This window comes from Passer montanus, unplaced genomic scaffold, assembly GCF_014805655.1.
Source record: "Passer montanus isolate IOZ18808 unplaced genomic scaffold, ASM1480565v1 scaffold171, whole genome shotgun sequence".
In the NCBI taxonomy this organism is placed as follows: Eukaryota; Metazoa; Chordata; class Aves; order Passeriformes; family Passeridae; genus Passer; species Passer montanus.
This window is the reverse complement of record NW_024364382.1, coordinates 332,259-360,253: the sequence shown is the minus strand read 5'-3', so window position 1 is coordinate 360,253 and position 27,995 is coordinate 332,259. Positions and strand designations below refer to the sequence as shown.

Sequence of the window (27,995 nt, the reverse complement as noted above, 5' to 3'; positions counted from 1 at the left end):
CAGTGACCTGGCTGGGGTGGCAGAGGCCCTGGTGCTGCCAGTCTGCGGTGTCACAGCACCCCATGGTCCCTCTTATAGCCCAGCAGGTGGGCAGAGGCCCCTTTGTGACAGTCTGGGGCAGGGAGAGCCCCCTGTGTGACATCACAGGACAGGCAGAGGCCCCTGTGTGACATCTGAGTGCCACTTGACAAAGGGGACATGCCCAGGTGCCAGGCTATGGAAGTGGAGCCGTGGGGCCACCAGGAGCACACAGGCAGTGCTGGGCAGCTGCAGCCCCCATGGCAGCTCCCCACGCAGTCCCAGGAGCTCCAGGAGGCCTTCCCAAGTTCATCCACAGCTGCTGGGACTCCTCGTTTTCTCCTGCAGGACTTCAGGACATCCCTGTCACCTCCTGCCCTGCTGCCCCTTCTTCCAAAGGCCATCTCTCTCCAATTGCGCTGCTTCTGTCCTTGCTTCTCTGAGAATCCAAAACTCCTCCTTTGGTGGTCGCTGTGCCCAAGAGAGCCTCCCCCCATCACAACACCCACCAGTCCTGGAGAGTTTATCATCTCCCTTCCCTTCCCTTCCCTTCCCTTCCCTTCCCTTCCCGGGGCAGGACAGGGTCCCTGAGGGGCCCGGCTGCCATGGGACGGTGGCACAGGCTGGGCTGGGTGGCACAGATGGACCACGGGAGCAGCCTGCCCTGCCCAGGGTGGGCAGCAGCTCCAGAGCTCCCTCTGGGCCCTGCACCCCTCCCCGTGGGAAGCCCCCACCCCTCTCCTGGGGACCCCCAAACCTCAGCCAGGGCTCAGGGCCTGACCCCCCGTCCCTCCCCGGGCAGCCCCTGTCCCAGGCAGCAGGGGCAGGACACACATTCCACAGTTTATTTCCATTTGGTGCATTTCCCAGGTGCAGGATGCCACGGGGGGACGTGGGTGCCCGCTCTGGTACAGGGGGACGGGGCTGGGACCCCCCAGCCCTGCAGCTGGGGGTCCCACTCCCGGGCACCTCTTCCCCAGTGACGGTGCAGCTCCCGCCCTGCAGCGTTGGGGGACCAGGGACGTTTGTGTCACCCCCATGAGGCCCCCGCCATGCCTGGGGGTGGCAGCGCCGGGCCCGCAGAGCCGTCAGGCAGCGTTGCCCAGCACCAGCACGCTCATGAGGAAGACCATGAGGAAGAAGACCCACATGAAGAAGCGGTCCATCACCTTGGCCACCCTCTTCCACTCGCCGGCGCGGCGCTGGTTGGCGCGGTGGCGTCGGAAGCAGCCGGCGATGTACCCCACGTTCCTCAGCAGGGCCTCGTGGTGGCACAGGCAGTGGTGCCAGGGGCAGCCCCTCACCTCCGCGCCCACCTGCCCCTCCGCGGGGCTTTCCCCTGCGGCCTCCCGCCCGCCCGGTGCCCGCCGGGGGCCCTTGCAGCTCTCGCCCACCTCGTAGACGCAGCAGAGCCGCGCCATGTGGTGCAGGATGAGCCGGCGCGCCCAGGGCGGCACGGGCCGGGCGCCCGGCCCGCAGTGGTGCACGTTCATGATGAAGATGGTGAGCGCGGTGGAGGCCGTGATCATGGTCATGGTGGCGATGTAGTACTTCCCTGCGGGGGCAGCGGGCGCTGGCAGGGGGCACGGCGGGTCCCGCGCCCCACAGGGGCCCCGCTGCCCCGTGCCAAGCCCCGAGCCCAGCCCCGGCTCACCGATGAGCGGGACGCTCTCCGAGGGGGGCATGCTCTCGGCCACCAGCAGCTGGAACACGGTGAGGGCCAGCAGCACCGTGACCCCCAGCGACACCTTCTCGCCCGAGTCGGCCGGCAGGTAGAAGCCCAGGGGCGCCAGGAAGGAGACCATGATGCAGGGCAGGAGCAGGTTGAAGATGTAGAAGGAGGCGCGGCGGCGCAGCAGCAGGGTGAAGGTGACGTCGGGGTAGGGCTCGGAGCAGCAGCCGTAGGTGATGACGTTCCTGGTGGCCGGCATGCCCAGCACCTCCCACTCCACGTTCTCCACGAAGTCCGTCAGGTCCCCGCTGTCCAGCTGGTTGCGGAGGTCGATCTGGTTGCCGTTGTGGGTCCAGGAGCCGAAGGTGAGGCGGCACTGCTGCCCGTCGAAGGGGAAGTAGGACACGTCCACCTTGCAGGAGCTCTTGGTGATGGCGGGCGAGTCCCAGGTGACGTGCCCGTCGGAGCGCAGCACCACGTTGGTCTCCATGGAGCCGCCGAAGCGCTCGTCGGCGCTGGGCAGGGAGGGGTGCCCGTGGGGCCACATCCCGTGCCCCTTGCAGCCCCTGGCTGTCCCCTCCGTGGTGGGGTCAGTCCCACACCCGGCTGCTGCCAGCACCCCCGCCCCCATCTCCCTGCATCTCCCCCTCCAGGACCCTCCTGCTCCCCCGCCGAGGCTGGCAGCCCCCCGTGCAGCCCCCCGTGCGGCCCCAGCAGTGCCCCCAGCCCCAGCCGGGCCCGAGCACCACGCACTTGTTGTAGAGGATGATGTCCGGCCGCCACACGTAGCTGCTGGGGATGCGGATGCTGTCGATGCCGCCGTACTCGTCCTTGTCCCAGGTGAGGTGGGCGTCCAGCCACGTCTGGCGGACCCACAGGTAGGAGGTGAGCACCTGGTTCCTCTCGTCCTGCCGAGGGGAGAGGGTGGGCGTGGGGGAGCGGAGCCGGGGCCGCCCCGCTGCCCTCGGCCCCAGCCCGGGAGCCCCGCGGAGCTGAGGGGGCTCCAGCGGCTGGTGCTGGATGTGGGGGGACCGGGCTGTCTGCAAAGCGCTCTGAGCCGATCGAGGCCGCCTGGGCGGCTTTGGGGGCGGACCCGGGCTGCTTCCAAGGGCTGAGCGTGGGCGGGGGTCGGGCCGGACCCGGTGCCGGTGCCGGTGCCGGTGCCGTGCCCGGCCCGGTGCCGGTGCCAGTGCCGGTGCCGTGCCCGGGGCTCACCATGTCGATGATCTGGGCCAAGGTGACCTTGAGGGTGACGTTCAGCGCGCGGTCCGTGTCCTCCACGGGGCGCAGGGCGCTGGAGTAGTTGGCGAAGAGCTCGTGGAGCAGTTTGTAGGCGAACCTTCCCGGCGCGCCCCGGCAGCCTGGGGACACCGGGAGCGGGGCTTGGAGCGGCCGGGGTGCAGCCGGACCCTCCCGAGGGATCCCCGGGACCCGGCCGCGGGACCCCCCGGCAGCTGGCAGGGACAGGGAGCACGACGAGACCCCCGTCCCCCTCACCCCAGCCCGACCCCAGCCCGGGATTCCCTCGTGCGGGGCGATGCTGCCCCAGGGACCGCAGCCGAGGGGGGTCGGCGCCCCTCGAGCCGCGCTGCTCACCCGGGGCCGGGAGGACGCCGGCGAGGCAGAGGGCGAGGCACAGGCGAGCGCCGGGCTCCATCCCGCCGCCGGTGCGGGGACACGGGGGGGCGGGTGACGTCAGGGCGGGGACGGGGCGGGGGGGCACGGCACCCACGGCGAGGGGTCACGGTGGGTGACCCCCGCGGGGCCCGGCTGGGAGGGGGCAGGGGCCGGGGGGGCTCCGGGGGCAGCTGAGCCCCTTCGGGGATGGGTTTGGGAGGCGCTGGTGGCAGCACGCGGTGCCTGTCACTGCCCGGCACCTGCACAGCCCGGGGACACCGCACCTGGGAGATGGGGACACCGCACCGGGGACACGGGGAACGGGACCGGGGACGCGGCGGCGGCGGAGGGGCCGAGGGCTGCAGCGGAGTGACCCCCCCGAGCAGCAAGGGACACCCCGCTCTCCGGTCTCGGCAAACAGCAAGGGAAGGGAAGGGAAGAGGCAGATCGTTCCCGTTCGTGGGAGGAAAACCCCGGGAGTTTGAGGGGCAGCGGCGCCGGGCTCGGGCTGCCGGAGCATCCCCGCTCCAGCGCCGGGGAATCCGCCGGCTCCTCTCCCGGTGCCTCCTGTCCTGGCACCTTTCCCACGCCGAGCCCCGGCGGCAGATGCCGAGCGGTTTTGAGGCCGGAGGTTTTGTTTCCAGGCGGTGAATTATTCATCCCAGCCCGTCCCGCCCGGGCCGGGGCCGCTCAGGCCCAATTACAGTAATGGAAGGAGGCGAAGCCGCAGTGACCCGGCCCCTGCACAGCCAGTGTCACCTGAACGTGCCACCGCCCAGGGACAGGGACACCTTCCCCTGTGCCAGGCTGCTCCAGCCCCAGTGCCCAGCCTGGCCTTGGGCACTGCCAGGGATCCAGGGCAGCCCCAGCTGCTCTGGGCACCCTGTGCCAGCCCTGCCCACCCTGCCAGGGAACAATTCCTCATTGCCAAGATCCCATCCATTGCTGCCCTCTGGCACTGGCAGCCATTCCCTGGGTGCTGTCCCTGCAGCCCTTGTCCCCAGTCCCTCTGCAGCTCTCCTGGAGCCCCTTTCAGTACCACAAGGCCACAATCTGGTTTATCTGGGTTCCAGGTGATGTTTCCACCCGAGATTCTGAAGGAGCCTACACTGCTCACCACCGAAGTAAGGTGGGATTGTATCAGACCTTCCTGGGCTGTCCTTACCCACCACACACCCAGCCCGGGGTGACACAGCAAAGAACACACACCCACAAACCCAAACCCCGCCTTAAAAACCAAAGGAACCCGTGGGAGTACTATAAACATTTTATTTGTGGTTTTCAAAAAGACAGGAAAATAATCTAGAGCATTTATTTATATTTTTCCGATAAAAACCTTCCGACCCTCCTCATGCACGAAGACCCTCGGCGGCGCGGTGCCCACAGGCGCGGTGCCCGCGGTGCCCGCAGCGCTCGGAGCGTTTCCCGGGGCTGCTCTGCCTCGCTGCCCGTCCCGGAGGTGTCCCGGAGGTGTCCCGGAGGTGTCCTGGGTGCCGCAGCGGGCGGCTCAGTGCGCGGCCAGCGCCAGCTCGCGCAGGTAGGCCTGGGTGAGGCCGCGCAGCTCCTCCAGCGCGTAGTCCTCGGGCATGGGCAGGCGGCCGATGTGCGGGGCCAGCAGGCGCAGCGGCACGCGCGGCTCCGCCGCCTCGGGGCCCGCCTCGGGGCCCTGCTGCAGGCTCAGCACCGCCCGCAGCACGTTGGCCACGCGCTTCGCCATGTCTGCAAGAGCGGGGACGGCACCGCGCTGGTTTCATGAAAACGCTCTGCCAGCATCTTTAGCCTATCCTAGCTGAGCAGCCTCAGGAAAGGAATGCAAGCAGTGACTCTCTGATGGCTGGGGAATGGGGTCTGGACATTGCTCACCAACAGCTGCACCTTGGATTGGGCCGTGTGGATTGTTTCTACTGAATGACCAATCCATGGTCCAGCTGTGTCAGACTCTGAGAGTCACAGGTTTTTGTTATCCATTCCTTTCCAGCTTTCTGATCAATCCTTTCTCTCTATTCTTTTCCGTATAGTTTTAGTGCAGCATTTTAATATAATATCATATCATAATATAATAAATCAGCCTTCTGAAACATGGAGTCAAGATTCTCATCTCTTCCCTCGTCCTGGACCCTCGAACACACGCACACAGGGACAGTGGCTCTGTGTGTGCTCCGCCCCACAGCAAACCCAGCTGGGGCTGTCAGGGGCAGGGGCAGCTCGGGAGTGAAGGCACAGGGTGTGCTGTCCTCTCCCTGCTCCCTCCCTCAGCACAGGCAGCACAGTCACAGGGGGAGAGGAAACAGGTTGTGCCAGGGGGGTTTAGGTTGGATATTGGGGAACAATTCTTCCTCCCTGCAGAAATGGAGGCTCAGGGGGGTGGGGCTCTGCTTCCAAAAAACAGGGACAGGAGGAGAGGGAATGGCCTCAGGCTGGGCCAGGGGAGGGTCAGGTCAGATACTGAGAAAATTCCTTCCCAGATAGGGCTGTGCAGCCCAGGGAGGTGGTGGAGTCCCCATCCCTGGAGGGATTTCACAGCTGTGTGGATGTGACACCTGGGGACATGCATCAGTGATGGCCTTGGCAGTGCTGGGGGATGGCTGCCTGGTCTTTTCCAACCTAAACGGCTCTGTGAGTTTGGGATACAGCTGCTGCCCAGGAGTCAGCCAGGTGTGGAACTGGCTGTCCCCGGGAGCTGCTGGGCAGGGTGTCACCATACCTGACTGGGCCAGGCGGTCCTTGGCCGTGTGGCACTGCAGCTGCTCTATCCTGTTGCACAGGGATGTCACTTTGGTGTGTAACCGCTCCAGCTCGTAGGTGGAAACATCCAGCTGGAAACAAGCACAACTCAGCTCCAAGGCCAAACTCACCCACTACACCAAAACCTGCCTGAATTCACACCAGAGCAGGGAAAGGGGAAGCCTGGACAGGAATGTGGGGAATGGACACGGAGACTGCTGGGATTGTCCCATCCCTTTCACTTGTCACAGTCACACACCCACAGGGCACAGCCCACCCCTTGCTGTGCCAGCAGGTAGCAAAGCCCAGTTTTAGAGCTGCCCCATGTTGTGTCTGAAGTGCCTGCCAAGGAGAAGCACTGACCCCCCTCAGCAGCCAGTGAGGGCTTCAGTGCAGCCCCCTGTGAGCCCCCAGGGACGGAAGCAGCTGCCCCTACCTGCTGAATCCTGTCCAGCATCTCGTTGACACGGATGTAGTCGAGGTAGACCAGCCCTGCCAGCTCCCAGTCCTGGATGAGCGCGCTGCGCTCCGGGGGCGCCAGCTCCTCCAGGAACCCTTTCAGGTACTTGTAGTTCTCGTTGATAATTGCATCTGGGGAGAACACGAGTGAGGAACAGAGGCCACAGCAGGGACACCCACACAGCAGGGAACAGGAAGGCCACTGCTGTCCTTGTTGCAGAGGTCCCTGTGCTCCAGGAAGGTGGGGCTGTGCAGCAGGGAAAGCACTGCCCTGCTTCCCTTTTGTCCAGGAAAAGCACCACACCAGGTATCCAGGGAGAGCTGCTTTGGAACTGCCAGGCCCTCTGTGCTAACTCTGCTGCTCCAAACCCAGCCTGATCCCTTCACTGGCCACCCCACGGCTTGGAACCATGGTGTCACTCACTGGTTTGGGTTGGGAGGGACCTTAAATATCATCCAATCTCACCCCCTTCCACTTGTCCCCAGTCCCTCTGCAGCTCTCCTGGAGCGCCTTCAGGCCCTGCCAGGGGCTCTGAGCTCTGCCTGGAGCCTTCTCCTCTCCAGGGGAGCACCCCCAGCTCTGCCAGCCTGGCTCCAGAGCAGAGGGGATCCCACTCCCACTCCTGCCATGCCTTTGTGTGCTGCAGGATGCAGGAGGAGCACCAAGACCCACCTGAGGCCAAGTGCCGGACAACCAGCTTGTGGCACTGGTTCCAGTGCCCAGCCTTGAAGAGGAAAAGGGCCTCTTTGTGCTTGTCACCCTCCATCCTGGCCCGAACGGCCTTGGCCTCGTGGATCCAGCGCGGGGGCAGGCACAGGCGCTGCGTCAGGAAGCTCTCCTTGGCCCAGGACTCGGCGCTCTCGGCCAGGGCGCAGTGCCGGCTCAGCAGCTCCCGCACCGCCTTCTCCCGCACGCTGGGGACACAGGGCAGCTGTCACTGCCCCAGCTCTGCTTCCTGTCACCCACACACGGGGCAGCACGCTGCAGCGAGACGGGCTGCAAGGCCCTCCCGCCCCACCCCACGCCGGGATTCTGGGGTTCTCCCAAGAGGCACAAAGCCTCCAGGTGCACAGCTCCAGGTGGGAGAAGCCTCTGCAACCACAGGTCTTTAGGATTGATCCCAAGTTATTTAAAGGCCCAGAACAGACACTCAGGGTCACTCAGGATATGTCCAGGCCCAGGACAGTCACTCAGGGTCATTCACTGTGTGTCCAGTCCAGGACAGTCACACAGGGTCACTCAGGGCATGTCCAGCCCAGGACAGTCACTCAGGGTCACTCAGGGTGTCCAGCCCAGGACAGTCCCCCCGGGTCACTCAGGACGTGTCCAGCCCAGGACAGTCACTCAGGGTCACTCAGGGTGTCCAGCCCAGGACAGTCCCCCCGGGTCACTCAGGACGTGTCCAGCCCAGGACAGTCACTCAGGGTCACTCAGGGTGTCCAGCCCAGGACAGTCCCCCCGGGTCACTCAGGACGTGTCCAGCCCAGGACAGTCACTCAGGGTCACTCAGGGTGTCCAGCCCAGGACAGTCCCCCCGGGTCACTCAGGACGTGTCCAGCCCAGGACAGTCACTCAGGGTCACTCAGGGTGTCCAGCCCAGGACAGTCCCCCCGGGTCACTCAGGACGTGTCCAGCCCAGGACAGTCACTCAGGGTCACTCAGGGTGTCCAGCCCAGGACAGTCCCCCCGGGTCACTCAGGACGTGTCCAGCCCAGGACAGTCACTCAGGGTCACTCAGGGTGTCCAGCCCAGGACAGTCCCCCCGGGTCACTCAGGACGTGTCCAGCCCAGGACAGTCACTCAGGGTCACTCAGGGTGTCCAGCCCAGGACAGTCCCCCCGGGTCACTCAGGACGTGTCCAGCCCAGGACAGTCACTCAGGGTCACTCAGGGTGTCCAGCCCAGGACAGTCCCCCCGGGTCACTCAGGACGTGTCCAGCCCAGGACAGTCACTCAGGGTCACTCAGGGTGTCCAGCCCAGGACAGTCCCCCCGGGTCACTCAGGACGTGTCCAGCCCAGGACAGTCACTCAGGGTCACTCAGGGTGTCCAGCCCAGGACAGTCCCCCCGGGTCACTCAGGACGTGTCCAGCCCAGGACAGTCACTCAGGGTCACTCAGGGTGTCCAGCCCAGGACAGTCCCCCCGGGTCACTCAGGACGTGTCCAGCCCAGGACAGTCACTCAGGGTCACTCAGGGTGTCCAGCCCAGGACAGTCCCCCCGGGTCACTCAGGACGTGTCCAGCCCAGGACAGTCACTCAGGGTCACTCAGGGTGTCCAGCCCAGGACAGTCCCCCCGGGTCACTCAGGACGTGTCCAGCCCAGGACAGTCACTCAGGGTCACTCAGGGTGTCCAGCCCAGGACAGTCCCCCCGGGTCACTCAGGACGTGTCCAGCCCAGGACAGTCACTCAGGGTGTGCCCAGGACAGTCCCCCAGGGTCACTCACTGCGCGTCAGGCTCGTGCAGCATGACGAACACAGCCCACTCCCAGAGCCCCTCGCTCTCCAGCTGGGCAGCATAGCTGGTGTTCAGCACGCCCCAGCTCTGCTGGGACAGGTGTGAGTAGTTCAGGGCCCGCAGCACCTCCCACAGGTGCCAGCTGAGGCGGAAATCCAGCGGGTCACAGGTGACACTCCTGGGATCCAGCAGCTGGTCAAGCTCGTAGGACCTGCAGAGGAAAACTGGTAACTGGGAGAGCTGACTGTGCCCACAAAACCACATCCAATCCCCTCCCTTCACCCACCCAGTGTGATTTACATCGGTGTGGGGGTTTGGTTTGCTTTTTTAACAAGAAAATGAACAGTATTTACTGCTAAACTCTCATGGGTCTGCACCCAGACTGTCACCCCTTTTCCTCTGTATGTGCTCCTCTGCAGATTTCTCACTGCCTTCAAAAAAGGCAGCTACAGAGAAGCCTTCCTGCACTATTCAAACATAGAAAGCACCTAAAACCCCACAAATGTGCCCCAAAGATTAAGGTTCCCCATCTCTACCATCCCCAGGTGACACCACCTTCTGTCAGGGGTGGGGCTGATTTTGGACTGCTCCAAGAGGTTCAGGCTGAATTCATACCCCTGGCTGGTGAACTCGGGCAGTCACTGACTGATCATGACTTTCCTAAATACTTGTTTAACTCTGCCCTCTTACCTGTCACTGTAGAGCTTTAACAAATGGAAGCAGACATCTCTCAGGGGCCTGCCTCCGTTGTCATCTTCCTCAATGACATACCCAGAGTCTTCCAGGTACGGAGGCAGAGGACAGCAGGCGTATTTTTCACACTCCGAGGTGTTCTGGGGACATAGTTTCAACAGTAAGTTTGAAGATCATATTCTGAACAAAACTGAATTTCACAGCTCAGCAGGCTCAGGAGACTCTTTCTGCACCTGCAGTTGTGATCTCCCCAAAACCAACATGAAAAACCTGAACTCAGAATGCTAGGGCAGGTTCATGTCTCACACTGAGCTCTTAAAAACCATTGCCTGGAGCTACAGCCAGCTCTCACACACAGCCTGCATTCCCAAAGGCTTTTATAGCTGGAAAACCACACAGGCCTTGATGGAATGAAGTGGGTGCATCCCAGGGAGCCTTCTCTCTGTAGCCAAGCAGGGTCTGGGCAGCCACGAGCAGCACTGAGTCAGTGAGAACAATCAGCTGAGAACTTTCACTACAGCTGGGTATTCAGAAGAGCTCAGCATTGTGCACACTAAATACTGAAGCTGTGACAAGTTCCCAGACTTGCTGCTGTGCTTAGCCTGCCTTGAGGATGGAGGGCTGAGCTGGCTTTAGTTAAATGATTAAACACGTTTTCCAGCAGAACCCTTTGTCCTGCTGCACACAGAGCTCTGCAGCAAGACACGGGGCTCTGCATAATGCATGGAGCCATGGGGGTGTGGGACAGGGGCTGGGGGGCACACACGGGGTGTGGGGCAGTGTCTGGGGGGCTGGGGGGGACACACGGGGTGTGGGGCACCATGGGCTGCTGGACAAGGCAGCTGAGGATTAATGACCCCAGTGGGAGAACAGGCTGCCTGCCCCAAAAGGGCTTTCCTGCTGTTGGTCACTGTCCCTCTTCCTAATGTTGTGCAGCTGTCAAACAGCTAGACAAAACTGGAAATGCCCCATAAAAGGGAAATGCTCCACACAACTTATGATTCTAGAGAATCACAGAATGGTTTGGGTTGGAAAGGACCTTAAAGATCATCCAGTGCCACCCCTGCCATGGCAGGGACACCTTCCACTGTGCCAGGCTGCTCCAGCCCCAGTGTCCAGCCTGGTCTGGTGCTTTTAGGGATCCAGGGGCAGCCCCAGCTGCTCTGGGCACCCTGTGCCAGCCCTGCCCACCCTGCCAGGGAGGAATTCCTTCCCAGTATCCCAGCTAACCCTGCCCTCTGGCAGTGGGAAGCCATTCCCCCCATACCCTGCACTCAATCCCACATCCAGCAATTCCTGGCTGCTCAGGGAGCCTCTGTGCAGCACCAGCAGGCAGGAGCACCCTGAAGGGCTCCTTTTGGGCAGGAGGGAGTGACCCACCTGAAAGGCCAACTCGTACATGGCCAGAGCCTTGGAGATGGAGGCCGTGGGGGGCAGCAGGTACCAGAGGTGCACGGCCACGCAGCGCTTCCAGTCCAGCAGAGAGCACACGTTGACACTGATCCTCTCGGAGAGCTGCCACACCTGGAGCCAAAGAGACCCTGCTCAGCCCCAAACAGACCCTGTCAGCCCCAAACAGACCCTGCTCAGCCCCAAACAGACCCTGCTCAGCCCCAAACAGACCCTGTCAGCCACACCTATCCCACCTAACCTTGCCCTCTGGCAGTGGGAAGCCATTCCCCCCATACCCTGCACTCAATCCCACATCCAGCAATTCCTGGCTGCTCAGGGAGCCTCTGTGCAGCACCAGCAGGCAGGAGCACCCTGAAGGGCTCCTTTTGGGCAGGAGGGAGTGACCCACCTGAAAGGCCAACTCGTACATGGCCAGAGCCTTGGAGATGGAGGCCGTGGGGGGCAGCAGGTACCAGAGGTGCACGGCCACGCAGCGCTTCCAGTCCAGCAGCGAGCACACGTTGACACTGATCCTCTCGGAGAGCTGCCACACCTGGAGCCAAAGAGACCCTGCTCAGCCCCAAACAGACCCTGTCAGCCACAGACCCTGCTCAGCCACACCTGGAGACAAAGAGACCCTGCTCAGCCCCAAACAGACCCTGTCAGCCACAAACAGACCCTGCTCAACCACAGACCCTGCCCAGCCACAAACAGACCCTGCCCAGCCAGACCTGGAGCCACAAACAGACCCTGCTCAGCCACAGACCCTGCTCAGCCCCCACAGACCCTGCTCAGCCCCAAACAGACCCTGCTCAGCCCCAAACAGACCCTGCTCAGCACACCTGGAGCCACAAACCCTGCTCAGCACACCTGGAGCCCAACAGACCCTGCTCAGCCACACCTGGAGCCATACACAGACCCTGCTCAGCCCCAAACAGACCCTGCTCAGCCACAAACAGACCCTGCTCAGTCACACCTGGAGCCACAGACCCTGCCCAGCCACACCTGGAGCCAGGTGTGCAGCAGCAGGAGGTGGCTCTGGGAGGGAAGGAGGAGGAGACCCTCCCTGCAGTGCCTGTGGCTGTGTGACATGGCTTCAGAGGGGGTGATAGGGAGGGAAAGAAAGGAAAGTTTCCCTAAGGTAACCATCTTTTCCTTAGAAGTTAATGATTTCTATTTGGAGTTTCCAACAGGCACACCAGCCCCTACACTGCCTCATACAGAGCCAATCACAGCCGAGCACTCTGCCACGGGGGTGACAGAGAGGCAGTCCCTGCTGAAGGAACCTTCTCCTGACTCAGTTTCCTGATAAAGTATGTTAAGAAAACCCTGCATCCCTCCTGCCAGCCCTAAGACGCTCCAGAAAATCTGTTTGGACATTGGGGACTCAGAATTGTTTGCATTTTGAAAATTTTCTTATGATTGGGTGCTTTTTATTGTTTTTGTCATTTTGTGCTGATTCAGTTGATCCTTCAGAGAACCTTTTTAATAATACCAAAAGGGGGAGTTGTGGGGACCCTGAGAGGTATTCCCTGGGTGAGGGAGACACAAGAAGCTTCCCTCAAAAGCTGATACACCCATTGGCTCCTTTCCTTGTTCCCATGTCCCCGAGCCACCAGAGGCAGTCCCTGCTGAAGGAACCTTCTCCTGACTCAGTTTCCTGATAAAGTATGTTAAGAAAACCCTGCCTCCCTCCTGCCAGCCCTAAGACGCTCCAGAAAATCTGTTTGGACATTGGGGACTCAGAATTGTTTGCATTTTGAAAATTTTCTTATGATTGGGTGCTTTTTATTGTTTTTGTCATTTTGTGCTGATTCAGTTGATCCTTCAGAGAACCTTTTTAATAATACCAAAAGGGGGAGTTGTGGGGACCCTGAGAGGTATTCCCTGGGTGAGGGAGACACAAGAAGCTTCCCTCAAAAGCTGATACACCCCATTGGCTCCTTGCCTTGTTCCCATGTCCCTGAGCCACTCCCTCCCCATTCCCCCACTGGCCCTCATCTTTGCGCTGCCCTGATGCCACTGTGCAGCCCCTGCCTTGGAGGCACAGGGACCTGGACTCTGCCCACGAGCGTGCCCTTGGACCCTGAACCCTCACTGCACGGCTGAAGGAAACATCATGGATCCCATGCAAGGGCCCTTTCTGCTTCTGTTGTACTGCACTGAATAGTTATTGAGTTGTTTGCACTGGCTGTTTGGTAATTTGCACTCTTCACACGTTTTGTATCCTATCACCACGTGGTCTCCCCTTTCCCCCTCCCCGCTAAGTGTCAGTGTGGTGGTCTCTCCATGGCTTACCCCTCCCCTCACTTGTATCCCATAGGCTGCAGCCCCTCTCCTCCAGCCCCCCTCCAGTCCTTAAAACCCCCTAGAGGCAGCTGGCTGGCCTCCTTTCTACCTTGGAAATAAACTGAGGACATCCATGCCCACGTGGAGAAGAGCGCTTCAGGTCTTTTGCCTTTGTCCATGTGAGTGGTGTGGGCTGGGGTCCCCAGCTGGCCGGACTGGACCCGAACAGCCCACCAGGGACTCTTACACCCTTCCTCACCCTGGCTGTGCTGCCAGCTGCTGGCCCAGGGCTGTGCCCTCACCCTGGCTGTGCTGCCAGCTGCTGGCCCAGGGCTGTGCTTGCCCCCTCACCCTGGCTGTGCTGCCAGCTGCTGGCCCAGGGCTGTGCCCTCACCCCGGCTGTGCTGCCAGCTGCTGGCCCAGGGCTGTGCTTGCCCCCTCACCCTGGCTGTGCTGCCAGCTGCTGGTGCTTAGCCCTCACCCTGGCCGTGCTTACCGGCTTGCCCGCCAGCAGGGCGAAGAGGCGCAGGCGCTCCTCCTGGATGAAGCGGTCGCTGTGCAGGCGGTGCCAGTCCACCAGCTGCAGCGTCAGCAGGTCCCGCACGGGCTGGCTGCCAGCCAGCTGTGCCAGCAGCAGCGCCAGGCGGTGGTCACCTGTGGGGACAGCCCCAGCTGAGCTCCTTGCGGCCCCACAAGGCCGGGAGGGATCCTAAAACTCATCCCGTTCCTGCCCATGGCAGGGACACCTCCACTTAGTTCAGCTGCTCCAAGCTCCATCCGCTGGGGGATGGAACAGTTCCAGGAATGGGGAGGCCACAACTGCAATATTTCTTACAAAATAAATCACTCCATAAACACCTGGTATAACAGACAGGGATAAAACCTGCCATAAGGCTCTGAAAATACACATTTTGAACCCAAATATAAAATGTCTGAACAGAAGCTCAATTAGAATGATCATTCATTAAAAATTCAAAGGAGTGACTATGAAAACTCCCAGGTCCAAATGCACTCCAGCAGCAGCCCCTACCCAATCTTTAAGGCCAGGCTGGCCAGGGCTTGGAGCAACCTGGGATAGTGGAAGGAGTCCCTGCCTGTGGTGGGGGGTGGGACTGGATGGGCTTTGAAGTCCCTTCCAGTCCAGCTCATTCCATGATTTTGTGGTCACTGACAAGGGAACATTTCACATGCAGAGCAGCCAGTGACGATGAGCTCTCTAAGTTTAAACTCTCTTTGTGCATGTCCTTCCTCCTCTACACAAAAGGTGTGATTTAGGAACCTTACAGAATATCATGAGCTGTAGAGACCCACAAGGACCCCCCAGTGCCAGCCCTGCCCTGCCCAGACCCCCCCAAGCCCAGCCTGGGCACCCCTGGCAGCGCTGGCCAAAGGCTCCTGGAGCTCTGGCAGCCTCGGGGCCGTGCCCATTCCCTGGGCAGTGCCAGCAGCCCGGGGTGCTCACCTGCCTGCTGTGCCAGCCTGCAGGCCTCGCCGATCCTCTTGCCCGTGAGGCAGCTGAACACGGCCTCGACGTGGCTGCCGTGCTGGGACAGGGCCACCTCCTCCTCGATGCGCGCGGCCGCCGTCTCCGAGAGCCACCGCGAGAACGCCCTGCGCCGCTCCAGCGCCTGCACGTACTCGCTGGGCTCCTCCAGGCTGGCCTCCAGCTCCTTCAGCTTGCCCCAGATGGCCTCACACAACGTCCAGGCCAGGCACCAGTGCTTCACAACGGCTGTGGGGACACACACCCAGCGTCACGAGCGGGAGCACAGGGCCCAGAGGGGCTCACGTGAGGATAGCTCTGGAGGGTTCACTGTCCCTGTCCTGGAGGGTTCACTGCCCCCACCCTGGAGGGTTCACTGCCCCCACTGTGTTTGGAAGGGGCTGCCCAGGGAGCTTTGCAGTGCCCATCCCTGCAGGTGGCACTGAGTGCTCTGGGCTGGGGACAAGGTGGCCATGGGGCACAGCTGGCACTGCCTGGGCTGGGAGGGCTGTGCCAGTCTAAACCATTCTGTGAGAAGGATCATTCTGTACTCACTCTCTGCCACAGTGGGATCCTCAGATGCTTTCCTGGCCCAGTCAGCATAGTCATGGATGGCAGAGACTCCAGGGTTGGGGGCCAGGAGGGGACAGGGCTCATCCATATGGACAGTGCTGTGCTTCAGCTTTATCTCCAGAGGGGTGAGATACAGCTCCTTGTCTCTGTCCATCTTCCACTGTTCCAGGCTCAACTTTTCCACGTGAACTTTGAAAGGGGATTCTGTGAGTCTGGAGGAAAAGAGGAGATACACCAAGTAGCAACAGTTATGCATGTTCTCCATGCAAGTGGAGCAGCTCATCCTGCAGCTTGTCCTAATTAACACGACAGTAAAACATGACCCAAGGCATGAAGATCCTGGTGAGAGTCTGGGATTTGGAGCCAGGCTTTGGGATCCTGAACAACCTGGGCTAGTGGATGGTGTTCCTGGCCACAGCAGTGGGTTGGAACAAGATGGTCTTTAAGTCTCTGAACCCAAACCTTCTGTGACTTGGTGAATAAACTGTGACTCACTGAACTCTGCAGAGGCAGCAAGCACACCTTCACCCCAGCTCATTCCTCACACTTCACACATGCTGGAGAACATCCAGAGAGGCTTTCTGGAGCACTTAAATGGTGGGACTGGGCTATACTCCAGTCCAGTTCAGGTGTGGAGACCCTAAAGGCCCACGTGCTGCTGGATGCACAGGCAGTATGAAGGCATCTGGGAATTGAGGAGCTGAACTAGAACTTCCTCAGGTAGGGCAGATGTCCTCAGGGAGAACCAAGAGACTGGAAGCTTTCTGGACAATTCTGAACCTTCTCTTTAACCTTGTGCTGGGTGACAGTGCTATTTGCTTGATAAAAAAGAAAAACCAAATCCTCTTTACTATGCTATTCCAGGATTTGACAGTGATATTTTTGTGGAGAAGGGCCATGAAGGAGATCTCCACGGCCAACACCATCTTGCACCACTGCTGCATGTCAGAAGGAACCTGCAGGCAGGACTCTGCCAGCCGTGCAGAGTGAGCCTGTCACGTCCATCCTGAAGGAAAGCACTACTCACGATTTGGGAGCCACGGGGGTCGGCAGGAATCCGTATTCCACGGGCTCCACCTGAGCATCCTCCACTTCGCCCGAGGCGCTCAGCGCATCTCCGCAATTCACCAGCGTCCAGTTGGGGCCCCAGCCGACGCGGAAGGAGCGGCCCATGAAGAGCCCCATGTCCATCAGCAGCTTCCCCTTTCCGTAGGTGATGGACCTCTCCAGAGGGACGAGCCCGCGCTGCCTGCGGGCCCCCACAGTCTTCACCTGCACCTCGGGCACGGCCGCGGGCACCGCGAACGCCGAGGCCAGCGGCGCCGCCGCCCACAGCGCGGCACTGGGGGGGCTGCCCAAAGTCCTGGGGCCCTTGGCGTCTGCCACAGCAGCACTCGGCGCTTGGAAAAGGACACTGGCAAACTTGGATTGCAGCAGCCCGGCAGCTGACGGGGAGAAGCAGGAAGAACGGGTCAGTGGAAGGGCACCTGTATTTCAGAGGGCATTGAAGGGATTTCAGGAATTCCCAGCACAGCCAGTGGCAACTGTCTGGATGCTGTGATGGGAACACGGAGCTAAGTGTGAGTCCCACTGACCCTCCAGCACTGCCCACAGGAACACACGGGGTGTTCCCAGGAAGGGGAAAGGCACAGCCCCAGCCCCAACTGGGCCATTCCCAAAGGACTCCCTGATTTCATGCTGGAATCAGGACACCAGAACAGAACTGGCTGGCACATGGATCAGCTGGGCTCACACTGGCCCCACACACACCTCAGGGCTGTCCCTGCCAGTCACGTGGGCTTTGAATTCATTAACAGATCTGAATTAATGGGTTTCCTCCACCAGGGAGCACCTTCCTGCTTGTTCCCAGAGGTATTCCTCAATATCCCCATGGAAAGCACCACTTAGTGGGTGCACTGGGTGCAAGGGGCAAGGTTTGGGCAGTGGGGGAATCTGGAAGGGGCTGCCCTGTGCAGGGCACAGCTGGTGCCCACAGCAGAGCCACCACAGGCCACCTCCAAACCAAGCTGCAAAGTTGGTGCCTCTGGGAGAACTTAAAAGGGGAAAAAAACCCCACACATGCAGAGAAAAAAAAAAAAAAAACACACAAAAAGAAAAACAAAAGTGAAAAGATCAGTGCAAGCATCAGAGGAGCTGAGGAGGTGGCCCAGGCACTGAAGCACTCAGGGCAGGGCTTGTGTGGAGCAGGGAATGAACAGAGGAAGGAACTGCTGCAGACCCCAGGATTTTGCCTGTTCATGTTAAAATTCACCTTCCTTCACACAATCTGTGGTTTCTCACCATACCTGTGTGTCTTTTCTGTCCTTGTGATTTTGAAATGGGAAGCCTTGGGGAGCAGATCTCTTGGGAAGTGTCCATCTTGGCAGGTTGCTTCCCAGGGTAATCCAGGATCAAATCCAGGTCGTCGTCATCAGCAAGCAAGGAAGCTTTCATGATCTGGGCATGTGGGAAGCCAAGCCAGATCATCAGCAATCCCTCCCACAGCTGCAGCTCACTAAGCTCATCAAAATAGCTCTTCCCACCCAAAAAAACTCCTACATGCAGCACATGACCAAACAACACAGCCACGTTGCAAACATTCCAAGGAACAGTGGTGGCACAACTCAGGCTTGCTGCCTGATGGATGAGGTTCTACAACTCCTTGTTACATCAGTGCACAGGACTCACTGGGGATGGGGTGACATCCCACAATGATCCTGATTTCCTAGATCTCAGCTCTGTCTGCTGTTTGTCAGCTTAAGGATTAACTTCTGGTCTATTTGTCATTACAGGTAGAAGCCCAGAGGTGTTCAAGGGTCTGTCCTTCCACAAAAATTACAAAGAGCTGGAGGGACAGCACCCAGGGAATGGCTGCCAGTGCCAGAGGGCAGCAATGGATGGGATCTTGGCAATGAGGAATTGTTCCCTGGCAGGGTGGGCAGGGCTGGCACAGGGTGCCCAGAGCAGCTGGGGCTGCCCCTGGATCCCTGGCAGTGCCCAAGGCCAGGCTGGGCACTGGGGCTGGAGCAGCCTGGCACAGTGGAAAGTGTCCCTGCCATGGCAGGGCTGGGATGGGATGGGCTTTATGGTTTTTCCCAACCCAAATCTTCTGTGGTACTGTGAAATAAAAACATCAACACCAAGCCCCAAATCAAGACCAGTTACCCCAAAACATTTTTTTCTACCAAGGCAGAAGGGGCCCAAGGCAGCTGCTCTGGTTTCAGTTCAGCTTGTCCCAGTGCACACAGGCCAGAGTTCTGGAAACTCAGCTCTGGCTTTAGGGTGTTCCATGTCAGCACTGGGCTCTCCACGTGTGGGGCTTTCCCCAGAACAGAGTGTGGTGTGAGCTCAGTCCCACCCCATGGGATGACCATTACAGGCTGCTGTGTGACCACCCCTGGGAAGGCCAAAGCCTCCTTGGGAAGTGCTGCACTCACTGCCCAGCGAGGAGGGCAGGACACTGACCTGCAGGACGTAGGGGTTGATGCCCTGGGTGGACGCGATGTGCGTGGACGCCGGCACTGCCTCCTGCTCCTCAGCCAGGGCATCCTCTGCCAAGGGCTCCTGGGCCGGCTCCTGGGTGACGTCTGCCATGTCACTGTCCAGCTCCACCACCCTGCCCAGCTGCTCCAGCTCCAGGGGCTGCGGATACAGAGGCCAGGTCACACCCAGAGAGCACAGCCCAGCCAGGACAGCCACGGCTCCCAGCAGCGCCTGTGGGCTCTGCCAAGGCTGCACACCAAGGTCAGGGATGGACACACACAACCTTCAGTGGGCCATGCCAGGGAAGGAGCAGTCCCACAGCAGCGGTGCCCTCCTGGAGTTTTCCCAGTTGTGCCATTCAGTTTGGGAAACTGTTCTTCAGCAGTGCAGTTCTCACGTGCCCAGGGAAGGGAGAGCTCTGCGTGTCCTGCCTCCCTCCCCTCCTCCCAGATCCATCCCATGTGCTACAAACTCCAACCACAGAGCCTACATTCCACAAAGATCTGCCTTTCACGTGGTCACTGTAATGGGCAGGGCTGGCACAGGGTGCCCAGAGCAGCTGGGGCTGCCCCTGGATCCCTGGCAGTGCCCAAGGCCAGGCTGGGCACTGGGGCTGGAGCAGCCTGGCACAGGGGAAGGTGTCCCTGCCATGGCAGGGTGGCACTGGGTGGGATTTGGGGTCCCTCCCAACCCAAACCATTCCATGATTCCATGGCTAACTGCTCATTCCATGGCTAACTGCTCACATGGGCTGTACTTTTGCCTGAGCTCCCTTGTACTGGTTTGGCTCCAGTTTAACCATCCCGTAACACAGCTTTGTGTCCTGTGAAAGCCTCATGCCTCCAGCTTCCCAGAAAAAACACAGTACAGAGCACTGAAGTGATGTAAAAACAGGAGTGAGGAAACCTAGGCAGGGAGCGTCCTGGGGATGCTGCTCAGGAATTAAGGAGCATGTTCACAAGGCTGTGCTCAGCTCTGTAGAGCCAGCCAGGATGGAGTGAAGGTTCTCAGCTGAGATAAAATCACCTGGGGGGTCTGTAAGAGTGCAGAATCTGAGCCTGGCCCCATGCGTGGAACAGATTTACAAGTCAAAATATGGTTACAAATACACAAGTTTCACTGCTCCCTTCATTGGGCTTTAATGCAGCAGGCTCCCTTGCAATATTAATAAATTCATTAATATTTAATTTAGTGAGGGAAGACAAAGCAAAAACCAAGTCTAGATACTAAATACTGTTATTTGGGCTGTAAGAAGCATTACCAGATGTGTTCTACGCCAAGTTTTTGGGAAATTTTAAGCAATGCTATGGTGTTTCTTAGGGTTTTGGGAAACTAACGGATGTTCTTCCTAATTTCAGAAATTAAAACCTCAGTTAATGTTATGCAAGTCAGAGAGGTTAACTAACCTGGAGGAATTTTTGCTAAGTACACTGGATTGTGGAAGAATATTTTAAAATATCCGTTGATATTCCCAGTATTCCTGAGTGTTTAAAACCTCAGCTCTGGTCCCCCAGTCTGAACATGAAGCAGGGAGGGGAGCTGAAGTGAGCTGGGCAGCCACATGTGCAGCTCAAAATTCAAATAATTAAGGCTCTACTCCAGCAGGGGGATGAATGAGTGGGTGTTAATTAGCCAAGGAGCCTTGGGAGAGCTGGAGCAGCAGCTGGCACTGCCCTGGGATTCTCCCTGCAGAATCCAGCAGGGCTGGCAGCCCTAGCCTGCCCCAGCAGAGGCTGTTCTGCCCAGGGAGCAGATGGTGCTTTGGAATTGCTGGACAGGGATCAGGGTCCTGAGGGCCCCTCTCACTGCCTGGAGAGCTCTGCTCTCCTGCCACACACATGGTCAGCAGAGACTCACACTGGCTACCAGGGACAAGCTCTGTGTGACAAACACAGAACTACTGAGGTGGGAAAAGCCTCTGAGCCCCCAAGTCCAACCGTGCCCCAGCACTGACTCCATCCCAAGTGCCACATCCACAGGCTGTGGAATCCTCAGGGAGGTGACTTCAGCACTGCCTTGGGCAACCTGTGCCAGGGCTGCACAGCCCTTTTCAGGAAGAAATTTTCCCAATATCCAACCTAAACCTCCCTTGGCACAACTTGAGGCCATTTTCTGCTCCACCCTCCTGGCAGGGACTTGTGCAGAGCCACAAGGGCCCCTGAGCCTCCTTTGCTCCAGCCTCAGCCCCTTCCCAGCTCCTCAGCAATTCTCCAGCCCCTTCCCAGCTCCTCAGCAATTCTCCAGCCCCTTCCCAGCTCTGTTCCCTGCCCTGGACACGCTCCAGCCCCTCCAGGTCTCTCTTTCCCAGAACTGGACACAGCCCTCAAGGTGTAACATAGTGCTCAGCACAGGGGACAATCCCTGCCCTGGGTCTGTGGCCACTCCATGGCTGGGACAGCCCAGGGCAGGGGCCATTGGCCTCTTGCCCACCTGGGCTCCTGGCATTCCCAGTGAACTAGATCAAACACTGCCTGTGGATCAAACATTCCTGTGTAAGATGGGCCCAACATTGAGGATGTTTTGCAAAGATTTAAAGCAGTCACATCCAACACAAATATGTTTATGAAGCCAGCATATAGCCAGCCTTACAAAAAGTATTATTTTAATAAAAATAGAGCACATTCTTAAAACGGAAAGCAGACAGTCTTGCACACTAATGGTGGTAAAGGCAAGTGCACAGCATCACTGTCCAGGCAGGCAGCACACGGCGGTGGCACTATGGGCGTGCATTTAATAGCCACAAAAACAAGGGTTCTTCCAGAAGAGGTGCAAATCTGCCAAACTCAGACTAGAATTCAAACAAGAAACAAGGGTTGAAAGCCTCCCCGCCCCATCCTTAGTCTGAAATGTCAAGTGTCTCAAAGGAAAACAACACGCAGCCACTCAGAGCTCAGAAGAGTTTTTGTAAGGCTTCAACTCTCCAGATTGCACGTCACTCCAACCACCCCCTTCCCAGGCACTGCTATTCTCCAAATTCCGTGTCATCAGCCCCCTTTAGTCACTGCTCTCCTTCTACCTGAGCCGGGGGCGCTGGTTTGCCGTTCAGGGCCATCTGCTGGGGTGGCAGGTGCCCTGGGGGTGGCACAGGTGTGGTCTTTAACTTCTTGGTGTCCACTTTTAAAGGATGATCTTCCTCTTCCTCATCGGAATCTTGCAAGCCATACTTGGAAAAGTGTGCTACCTGTATTAAGGAGAAGGACAAACGTGTCACAGCTCGGAAGTGAAATTTCTGGAAGGCCTGAACACTGGGCAGGTGTAACTGTGCCCTGTGCAGGTGTCCTAACACAAAACTCTTGAGACACCTGCAACAAATTCAGCCTCTCTACAGACTAAAACCATCCGCTCTAGGCAGGTCTGGCGCCACAGTTTTCACCACAGAACCGCAGACTGGTTTGGACTGGGAGGGCTTAAAGCTCATTCATTCCATGAGCAGGGATATATATTCCATGAGCATGCACTTCCACAAGTGCAGGCTGGTCCACTGGTCGAAGCCCCATCCAACCCGACCCTGAACGCTCCCAGGAGTGAGGAGCTGCTTTGGTGAGGACGGTTCTCAGCAGAGCCGAGGCACTCCAGGCAGCTGCCCCGAGTCAGAAAGGCCCTGAGTGGGGCTGCTGGGCTCACCTTGAAGACCCAGGAGCCGGTCTCGGGGCGGTACTCCTTGAAGCGCGCGCCCTGCCGGCGGGACACGGCCTCCAGGCGGCCCTCGTAGTCCATCTCGGCCAGCCGCTCGGGGCTCTTGATCGGGCACCGCGACGTCTTGTCCGTGGGCCACACCCCGTCCAGGGTCACCTCGGCTCGCCTGCCAGGGGACAGCACTCAGAGAGGAGGGCAGGCAGCCTGGCCAGGGGGGCAGAGCGCAGCCCCGGCCAGGGAAACTCGTGTGGGCTTTTAAACCCAATCTGTGCTTCAGAAAGCTGGAGGTAACTCACTGACACTGTAAACCGAGTGCACTGTTTGGATTTGTCTCCTGGTTGCAGCCTGCAAGCACAGCAGGCTGTCAGGGTCCTAAAAATCATCCTTATCTAACACTTACCTATTTAACCCTTCCCCAATGGGAGGCTTCTTTTCGTCGTCAGGGTAAACAATGACTTCTTTTCTCCGGATATGTACAATCTCATCCAGGTTTAAGTTTGTTAGATTTACTTCTCCTTCAAAGTAAATCGATCCATAGCCTGCAGAACAACCCAAAAAGGTCACAATTAAGTTGTGGAAAGGTCAGTTAAATAGTGAAAAGTCACAAAACTGTGAAAAGTCACGTGCCACAGAGCCCACCTTCCTGCTGTGCTCCTCCTGTTCCCACCCAGCCCGGTCCTGTCTCCCAAGCAAAGTGACACATCCTTCCCCCTGAGAAAACTCTGGAGGAGCCTTATCAACTTTCATACCAATATCAAGTGGCTGGGAGAGCTGGGAATGCTCAATCTGGAGAAGGGAAGGCTCCAGGCAGAGCTCAGAGCCCCTGGCAGGGCCTGAAGGGGCTCCAGGAGAGCTGCAGAGGGACTGGGGACAAGGCCTGCAGGGACAGCACCCAGGGAATGGCTGCCAGTGCCAGAGGGCAGCAATGGATGGGATCTTGGCAATGAGGAATTGTTCCCTGGCAGGGTGGAGAGGCCCCAGAGCAGCTATGGCTGCCTCTGGATCCCTGGAAATGTCTAAGGCCAGGTTGGATAGGGTTTGGAGCACCCTGGGATGGTGGAAGGTGTCCCTGCCCACAGAATGGGCTGACCTTTAATGCCCTTCCCAAACCAAATCAGTCTGTGATACTGGGATTTACTTTATCCTAAAATCCTATACAACTCTGCTGCCAATTGCTCCCAAAGCAAGGGCACTGGTGAGGTCAGGCTGAGGTTTGGAGCTGAGGCCCTGCAGCTGCAGGACCCCCGGATCAGGCCCAGCAAGGTGGGGCTCTCACCCGTGCGGCCGATGGTGAAGTCTGACACGATGCACTCCTTCCTGTCATTGGTCAGCCGGGCCAGCTCCTCCAGGGTGGGGATGGTGTAGTAGCCAGCTCGAGTCAGGACAATCCCTGCAACACAGCATTGCCTGAGAACAGGGCTGGCAGCAATGTATCAACATTCCCAGACTGTTATCCCATTTCTTTTCCAGCCTGATCAGCTGGAAGCCTCAGAGGAACTGAGAATCAGGGCACCCAAAGGCAACAGACACCACAACACCTTCATTCCACAGCCTCCAGAGCACATTCAAACCAAGTGCTCTGGCAGGTTCTGCTCAGGCACCTGCCAGGGAGCAGCAGGTGTGCAAACAGGAAGGGCAGAAGGTATGCAGGGAGAAGAAAAATTGCAAATGTATCAACACTTGAAGAAAACACTCTCCCAGCTTTAGTAGCCTGGGGCCTCAGGCACTGCTGACCAAACTGCAGCTTCTACATTTAACAGGCTCCAATTCCTGTTCATCTATTAATCTGTCAAATGATCTTCCTATTTCCCAAAAGCATTTTGCATCTCCAAAATGTCCATAGACATTTCTTCTGCACACGTCACCTGCCAGTTTCATTACATGCCACAGAAGTATCACCTGGGAGGATTAACCAATCTTTTCCCTTGACCTTCTCAAGCTTAAAAAACTCCAACACATGTGATGTAAAACTGGGGTTTAGTTACTTTAAAGCTATTAGATCTTAATCTGACATATAGTTACATACACATAAAATTTAAATGCTCATTGACTCAGCAGATAAAATTTCTGCACTAGGTAAGAAAAGTAACATTTGTATTCTGATGGAAGGAGGGAAAAAAGCAAAAGCTGAGGGTGCCAAAGAGCAGAAAACTCTGCGTGCAATGCTGCCCCCGGCAGCCTCACCTGCAGGGTGCTGCTGGAGCCCAGGCTCCACCTCCTTGTCCCACTCCTCCTGCAGGGAGTCCTCCTGGAAGGAGGCGTCCTCGCTGCTGCCCTCCAGGCCGTTGCGCAGCGCCGCGCGCATGTTCAGCGCCACGATGGTGTCGTCCACGCTCGAGTGGGCCTTGTGCCCGCTGCCCTCCAGGCTCTGGGGGATGGGCTTGGCAATGGGGTTGGTGTAGAACCTGGTCACCTCGTGGGCCTCCTCCTCCTCCTCCCGCTCCCCGTCCTGCCGGTGGTTCTCCTCGGGGGGCACCGACAGGAAGAACCTGGGCAGAGAAGGATAATGTGGATTATTTCATTCCCAGGGACTCACACCAACAAGCCTGTGCAGGGCCAGGAGCTGGATTTGGGTGACCCCTGTGGGTCCCTCCCTGCTCAGAAGACTGTGATTCTATGACGGAAATTCTGCTCTTTCCAGGCAAAGAGCAAACAGGACCACAACAACTGCTAGGTTCTTTTTCTCGGGCCAGGTCTTATGAACCCTCAAAAGGGAACCTAACACACCCAAGGATAGCTTAGCTATTACCTTTGGAGGGAAGGAATGGGCAGGATGGCTTCTGCTGCCGTGTTAGAAACAAAAAGGTTTAATAAAAGGCAAAATAACAAACAGAAAAACTCCAGCCAGGTACAGAGGTCTGCCCCTGGTATAAACACCTTCACAAAAGCCTCTTAGTTTTTTTGTTCTCCTCTTTTCTACCTGATGGGCCAGGCGGGACTTTTTGGCTTCTATCCAAGTAGATGACCCCAAGTTTTTGGTGAAGTCTCTGAGGTCCTAAGAGGTGGCTTTTCACCTAATAGTTGAGAGAAACTTCTGGGCTTCTTTCCTTTTTTGAGGGACAAAGGCTAGCTTTGCTACTCTGTCATTAGGGGTACACTCCTAGAACCAACTGCAGTGTCAGTGATTATTTCCCTTCCCTCTGCTCCTGCCTGACCACCTGTGCCACTGAGGCTCCCACTACAGCAAGGACAGTGGTGAGACTGGGACAGTCCCCACACGCTGGGACTAAGGCACGTGCCCTGTGCAGAGCTGAGTGGAACAGGGAGCTCAGGCTGGAGAGAAGCCTCAAAGGGAGTGTAACATCCACCCCACAGCCCCACCTCTCTGCCCACAGGGCCAGGGTGACCTCACTCCCACAGCAGCTCTTATTTTAGTAGCTTTCAATAAAATCAACATGGTGAGCTGGGCAGGTTTTTTCCAGCCTCTGATTAAAAGAAAACCAAGGCTCAAAAACCAGAGTTCAACTAAAACATGGCCCCAGATTTTTTAGAAGAGGTTGGAATTATGGCTTTTGCAGGGGGAGGATGTAGCCTTAGAGGCTCCTCAGTGTAATCTGTACAAAACACATATATACAGAAAATAGAAGTATGAGACATGAGGATCAGTGGCACTCCCTTGCAATTCCCACATCACTGAGGACTGATCAGCAGAGGTTCTTCTCCCCTCAGTCAGGTTTAGCACTTCCCCCAAGGAATATCCTGGTTTCTTGCTACAGGGAAGGAAGCGAGACTCATCCAGAACATGAAGTCCCTGCTCTCTGACCTGGATTTTGGGTGGGGTAACCTGGCAGTGCCCACAAAGGAAGAACACACAGTTAGTGCAGGAGGAAATGCATCTCCCAGCAGGCCAACTGCTTTCAATGAACAGAGAAGTGACATGCCCGAGAAGAAGGGGCTGCTGTCCAGCAGTAATTTAGGGACAGGCAGAACCAGTCTGCATTTCTGAGGACAAAGCCTGCAGGGTGACTCACTCACCTGTCCCCGTTCTCCGGGTACTCCGACGGCGACGCCAGGTCCTCGTTCTCTCGGCTCACAGGTGAGAACAGGTTGCTGCTGCTCAGGTTCTTCAGAACCAGCTTCTTGATGCTCTTCCTAAACACCAAGAAAGGGAAATTTGGATCTATCCACTGCATACGTGTGTATATTGTACTTAATTCAGATGCTCCAGGGACCAGGAACCAGCTCTAAGACCTGTTCCCACACTCAGGACATAACCAGTCTCCTGCAAGAGATCCTAAAATTTTTTGGGGAATTCCATTCAAGGCTCTGGCTAATTAATATAGAGATGCAAAAAGCACAAGCCAGTGAAAGGCTCAAAGCCCAAGTTCAGCAAACTCTGTTTTCTGTTTCCCAAATCACCTTTTCTAGAAAAACAGGTCTGGCCCACAGGGGAAGGCTCATTTTACAGCAGGGTCACTTTAAGCTTTTTAGCCCTTTGTTTCTGCTTAACTCCAAACCCTTCAAAATCTCTTTTCCATTTGACTGCCACTGATGTACCTAAAAACTGAACCCAAAGTTTCACTCAGGCAGATCCACGGTTTATTTCTCACAGAAACATCTGTGGATCTGAAACAGAACCAGGGCTGGGATAAAACCACCAGAAATCTGCCTCCATACTAAGGGCATGAGCAAACCTGTTGACACTCCCAGTTGAGGAGCAGGAAGTATCATCCTGTGCAAGCTTTCCTTGTAAGAATTCCTCAATGACTTCACAGGAGCTTTGCTCCCATCACGGGCTGACCTCATTTTATAGCTTATTTGGCCTTAAGAGTCTAATCTGAACCTCTTCACCTCCTCTACAGAAAACAGCTCTAGTGAAGTCTTACAGACAACGTGTTGTTCTTCCAATACGAACCAGAGCACAAAACCATGAGACTCGGGGTAAATACACAGCAGCTGCCATAAGACTGTGACTCAGAGACCAAAGAGAAGCTCACTTTGGCATGAAGGCTCCGTTGGACAGGGAGGGCTCGTCATCATCCAGCCCATCAAAGAGCTGGGACTTGGCCGAGCCCGCGGACTGCAGCGCCTTGGGCCGCACTCGGGTGGCGGGGCGCGGGGTCAGCTTGTAGTGGGTGGGGGTCGTCAGGGCCTTCTGGGCTGCTGGGTTGGTTGGCTTCAGCCTCTGCAACACAAAGATGGACATCTCAGGCATGGGGACAGAGCTCTGGGGTGCTCCAGCCCAGGGCGCTGAAAGGCAAAGGGGGTGTAAGTAAAGGGGAGCAATAATTGCACCCAGGTTAGGGGCTCCATGCACAGCCCCAGCATCAGCCTGGGTCCACGGGCACCCCGGGCTCCAGCTGCCAGGCAGGACTCACCCCCAGCCCCTGGAACCTGCCCGGGGGCAGCAGACATTCAGAACGTCCCCTACCACCCCAAAAGCCTGGGAACTGTTTGTTCTATCATCTTTTGAACAAAGCAACAGGGAAGGGTTTATCAGAGACTCTCAGGGATGTCCTAAGCAAAGCACTACAATTATTCCAAGCACTAACAACAAC

General features: G+C 57.9%; 2 protein-coding genes across 10 annotated transcripts in view; both read right to left on the bottom strand.

The window, feature by feature from the left end:
* Nucleotides 1-849: 849 nt before the first annotated feature.
* Nucleotides 850-3,367, bottom strand: CHRNA10 (cholinergic receptor nicotinic alpha 10 subunit). Of its 2 annotated transcripts, none has more exons than XM_039704310.1 (5): nucleotides 3,287-3,367; nucleotides 2,906-3,051; nucleotides 2,444-2,598; nucleotides 1,673-2,205; nucleotides 850-1,573 (listed from the first exon to the last, which is right to left on the bottom strand). In XM_039704310.1, the coding sequence occupies exons 1-5, from the start codon at nucleotides 3,345-3,347 to the stop codon at nucleotides 1,107-1,109; spliced, it is 1,362 nt and encodes a 453-aa protein (XP_039560244.1). In that variant the 5' UTR covers nucleotides 3,348-3,367; the 3' UTR covers nucleotides 850-1,106. The 2 variants fall into 2 exon arrangements, with proteins under 2 accessions (XP_039560244.1, XP_039560245.1); XM_039704311.1 differs by having other exon boundaries at nucleotides 2,906-2,984; nucleotides 3,287-3,333.
* Nucleotides 3,368-4,562: 1,195 nt separating this feature from the next.
* The window catches only part of NUP98 (nucleoporin 98 and 96 precursor), a 36,341-nt gene continuing 12,908 nt past the window's right edge, over nucleotides 4,563-27,995 (bottom strand). For 4 of the 8 annotated variants that reach the window (XM_039704272.1, XM_039704270.1, XM_039704271.1 and 1 more), the window contains 20 exons: nucleotides 27,435-27,622; nucleotides 26,473-26,589; nucleotides 24,682-24,986; nucleotides 23,774-23,887; nucleotides 22,898-23,036; nucleotides 22,486-22,663; nucleotides 21,878-22,042; nucleotides 18,844-19,020; nucleotides 17,685-17,835; nucleotides 16,406-16,823; nucleotides 15,361-15,590; nucleotides 14,785-15,054; nucleotides 13,819-13,976; nucleotides 11,022-11,165; nucleotides 9,639-9,781; nucleotides 8,938-9,159; nucleotides 7,164-7,405; nucleotides 6,468-6,622; nucleotides 6,012-6,123; nucleotides 4,563-5,051 (listed from right to left, as the gene is read on the bottom strand). In XM_039704272.1, coding sequence (XP_039560206.1) covers nucleotides 4,657-5,051; nucleotides 6,012-6,123; nucleotides 6,468-6,622; nucleotides 7,164-7,405; nucleotides 8,938-9,159; nucleotides 9,639-9,781; nucleotides 11,022-11,165; nucleotides 13,819-13,976; nucleotides 14,785-15,054; nucleotides 15,361-15,590; nucleotides 16,406-16,823; nucleotides 17,685-17,835; nucleotides 18,844-19,020; nucleotides 21,878-22,042; nucleotides 22,486-22,663; nucleotides 22,898-23,036; nucleotides 23,774-23,887; nucleotides 24,682-24,986; nucleotides 26,473-26,589; nucleotides 27,435-27,622 — 4,023 coding nt within the window. In that variant the 3' untranslated portion in view covers nucleotides 4,563-4,656. Of the gene's footprint in view, nucleotides 5,052-6,011; nucleotides 6,124-6,467; nucleotides 6,623-7,163; nucleotides 7,406-8,937; nucleotides 9,160-9,638; nucleotides 9,782-11,021; nucleotides 11,166-11,442; nucleotides 11,587-13,818; nucleotides 13,977-14,784; nucleotides 15,055-15,360; nucleotides 15,591-16,405; nucleotides 16,824-17,684; nucleotides 17,836-18,843; nucleotides 19,021-21,877; nucleotides 22,043-22,485; nucleotides 22,664-22,897; nucleotides 23,037-23,773; nucleotides 23,888-24,681; nucleotides 24,987-26,472; nucleotides 26,590-27,434; nucleotides 27,623-27,995 lie in introns of all 8 variants that reach the window. The other 4 variants (XM_039704275.1, XM_039704274.1, XM_039704269.1 and 1 more) reach the window with 3 other exon arrangements.

Bases quoted from the DNA above. Each gene is read 5' to 3' on its own strand.
- CHRNA10 (XM_039704310.1), bottom strand. From the start codon at position 3,347: ATGGAGCCCGGCGCTCGCCTGTGCCTCGCCCTCTGCCTCGCCGGCGTC. The intron at 3,052-3,286 runs GTGAGCAGCGCG...CGGTGTCCCCAG, and splicing joins CGGCGTCCTCCCGGCCCCGG to GCTGCCGGGGCGCGCCGGGA. The intron at 2,206-2,443 runs GTGCGTGGTGCT...CTCCCTGCCCAG, and splicing joins GACATCATCCTCTACAACAA to CGCCGACGAGCGCTTCGGCG.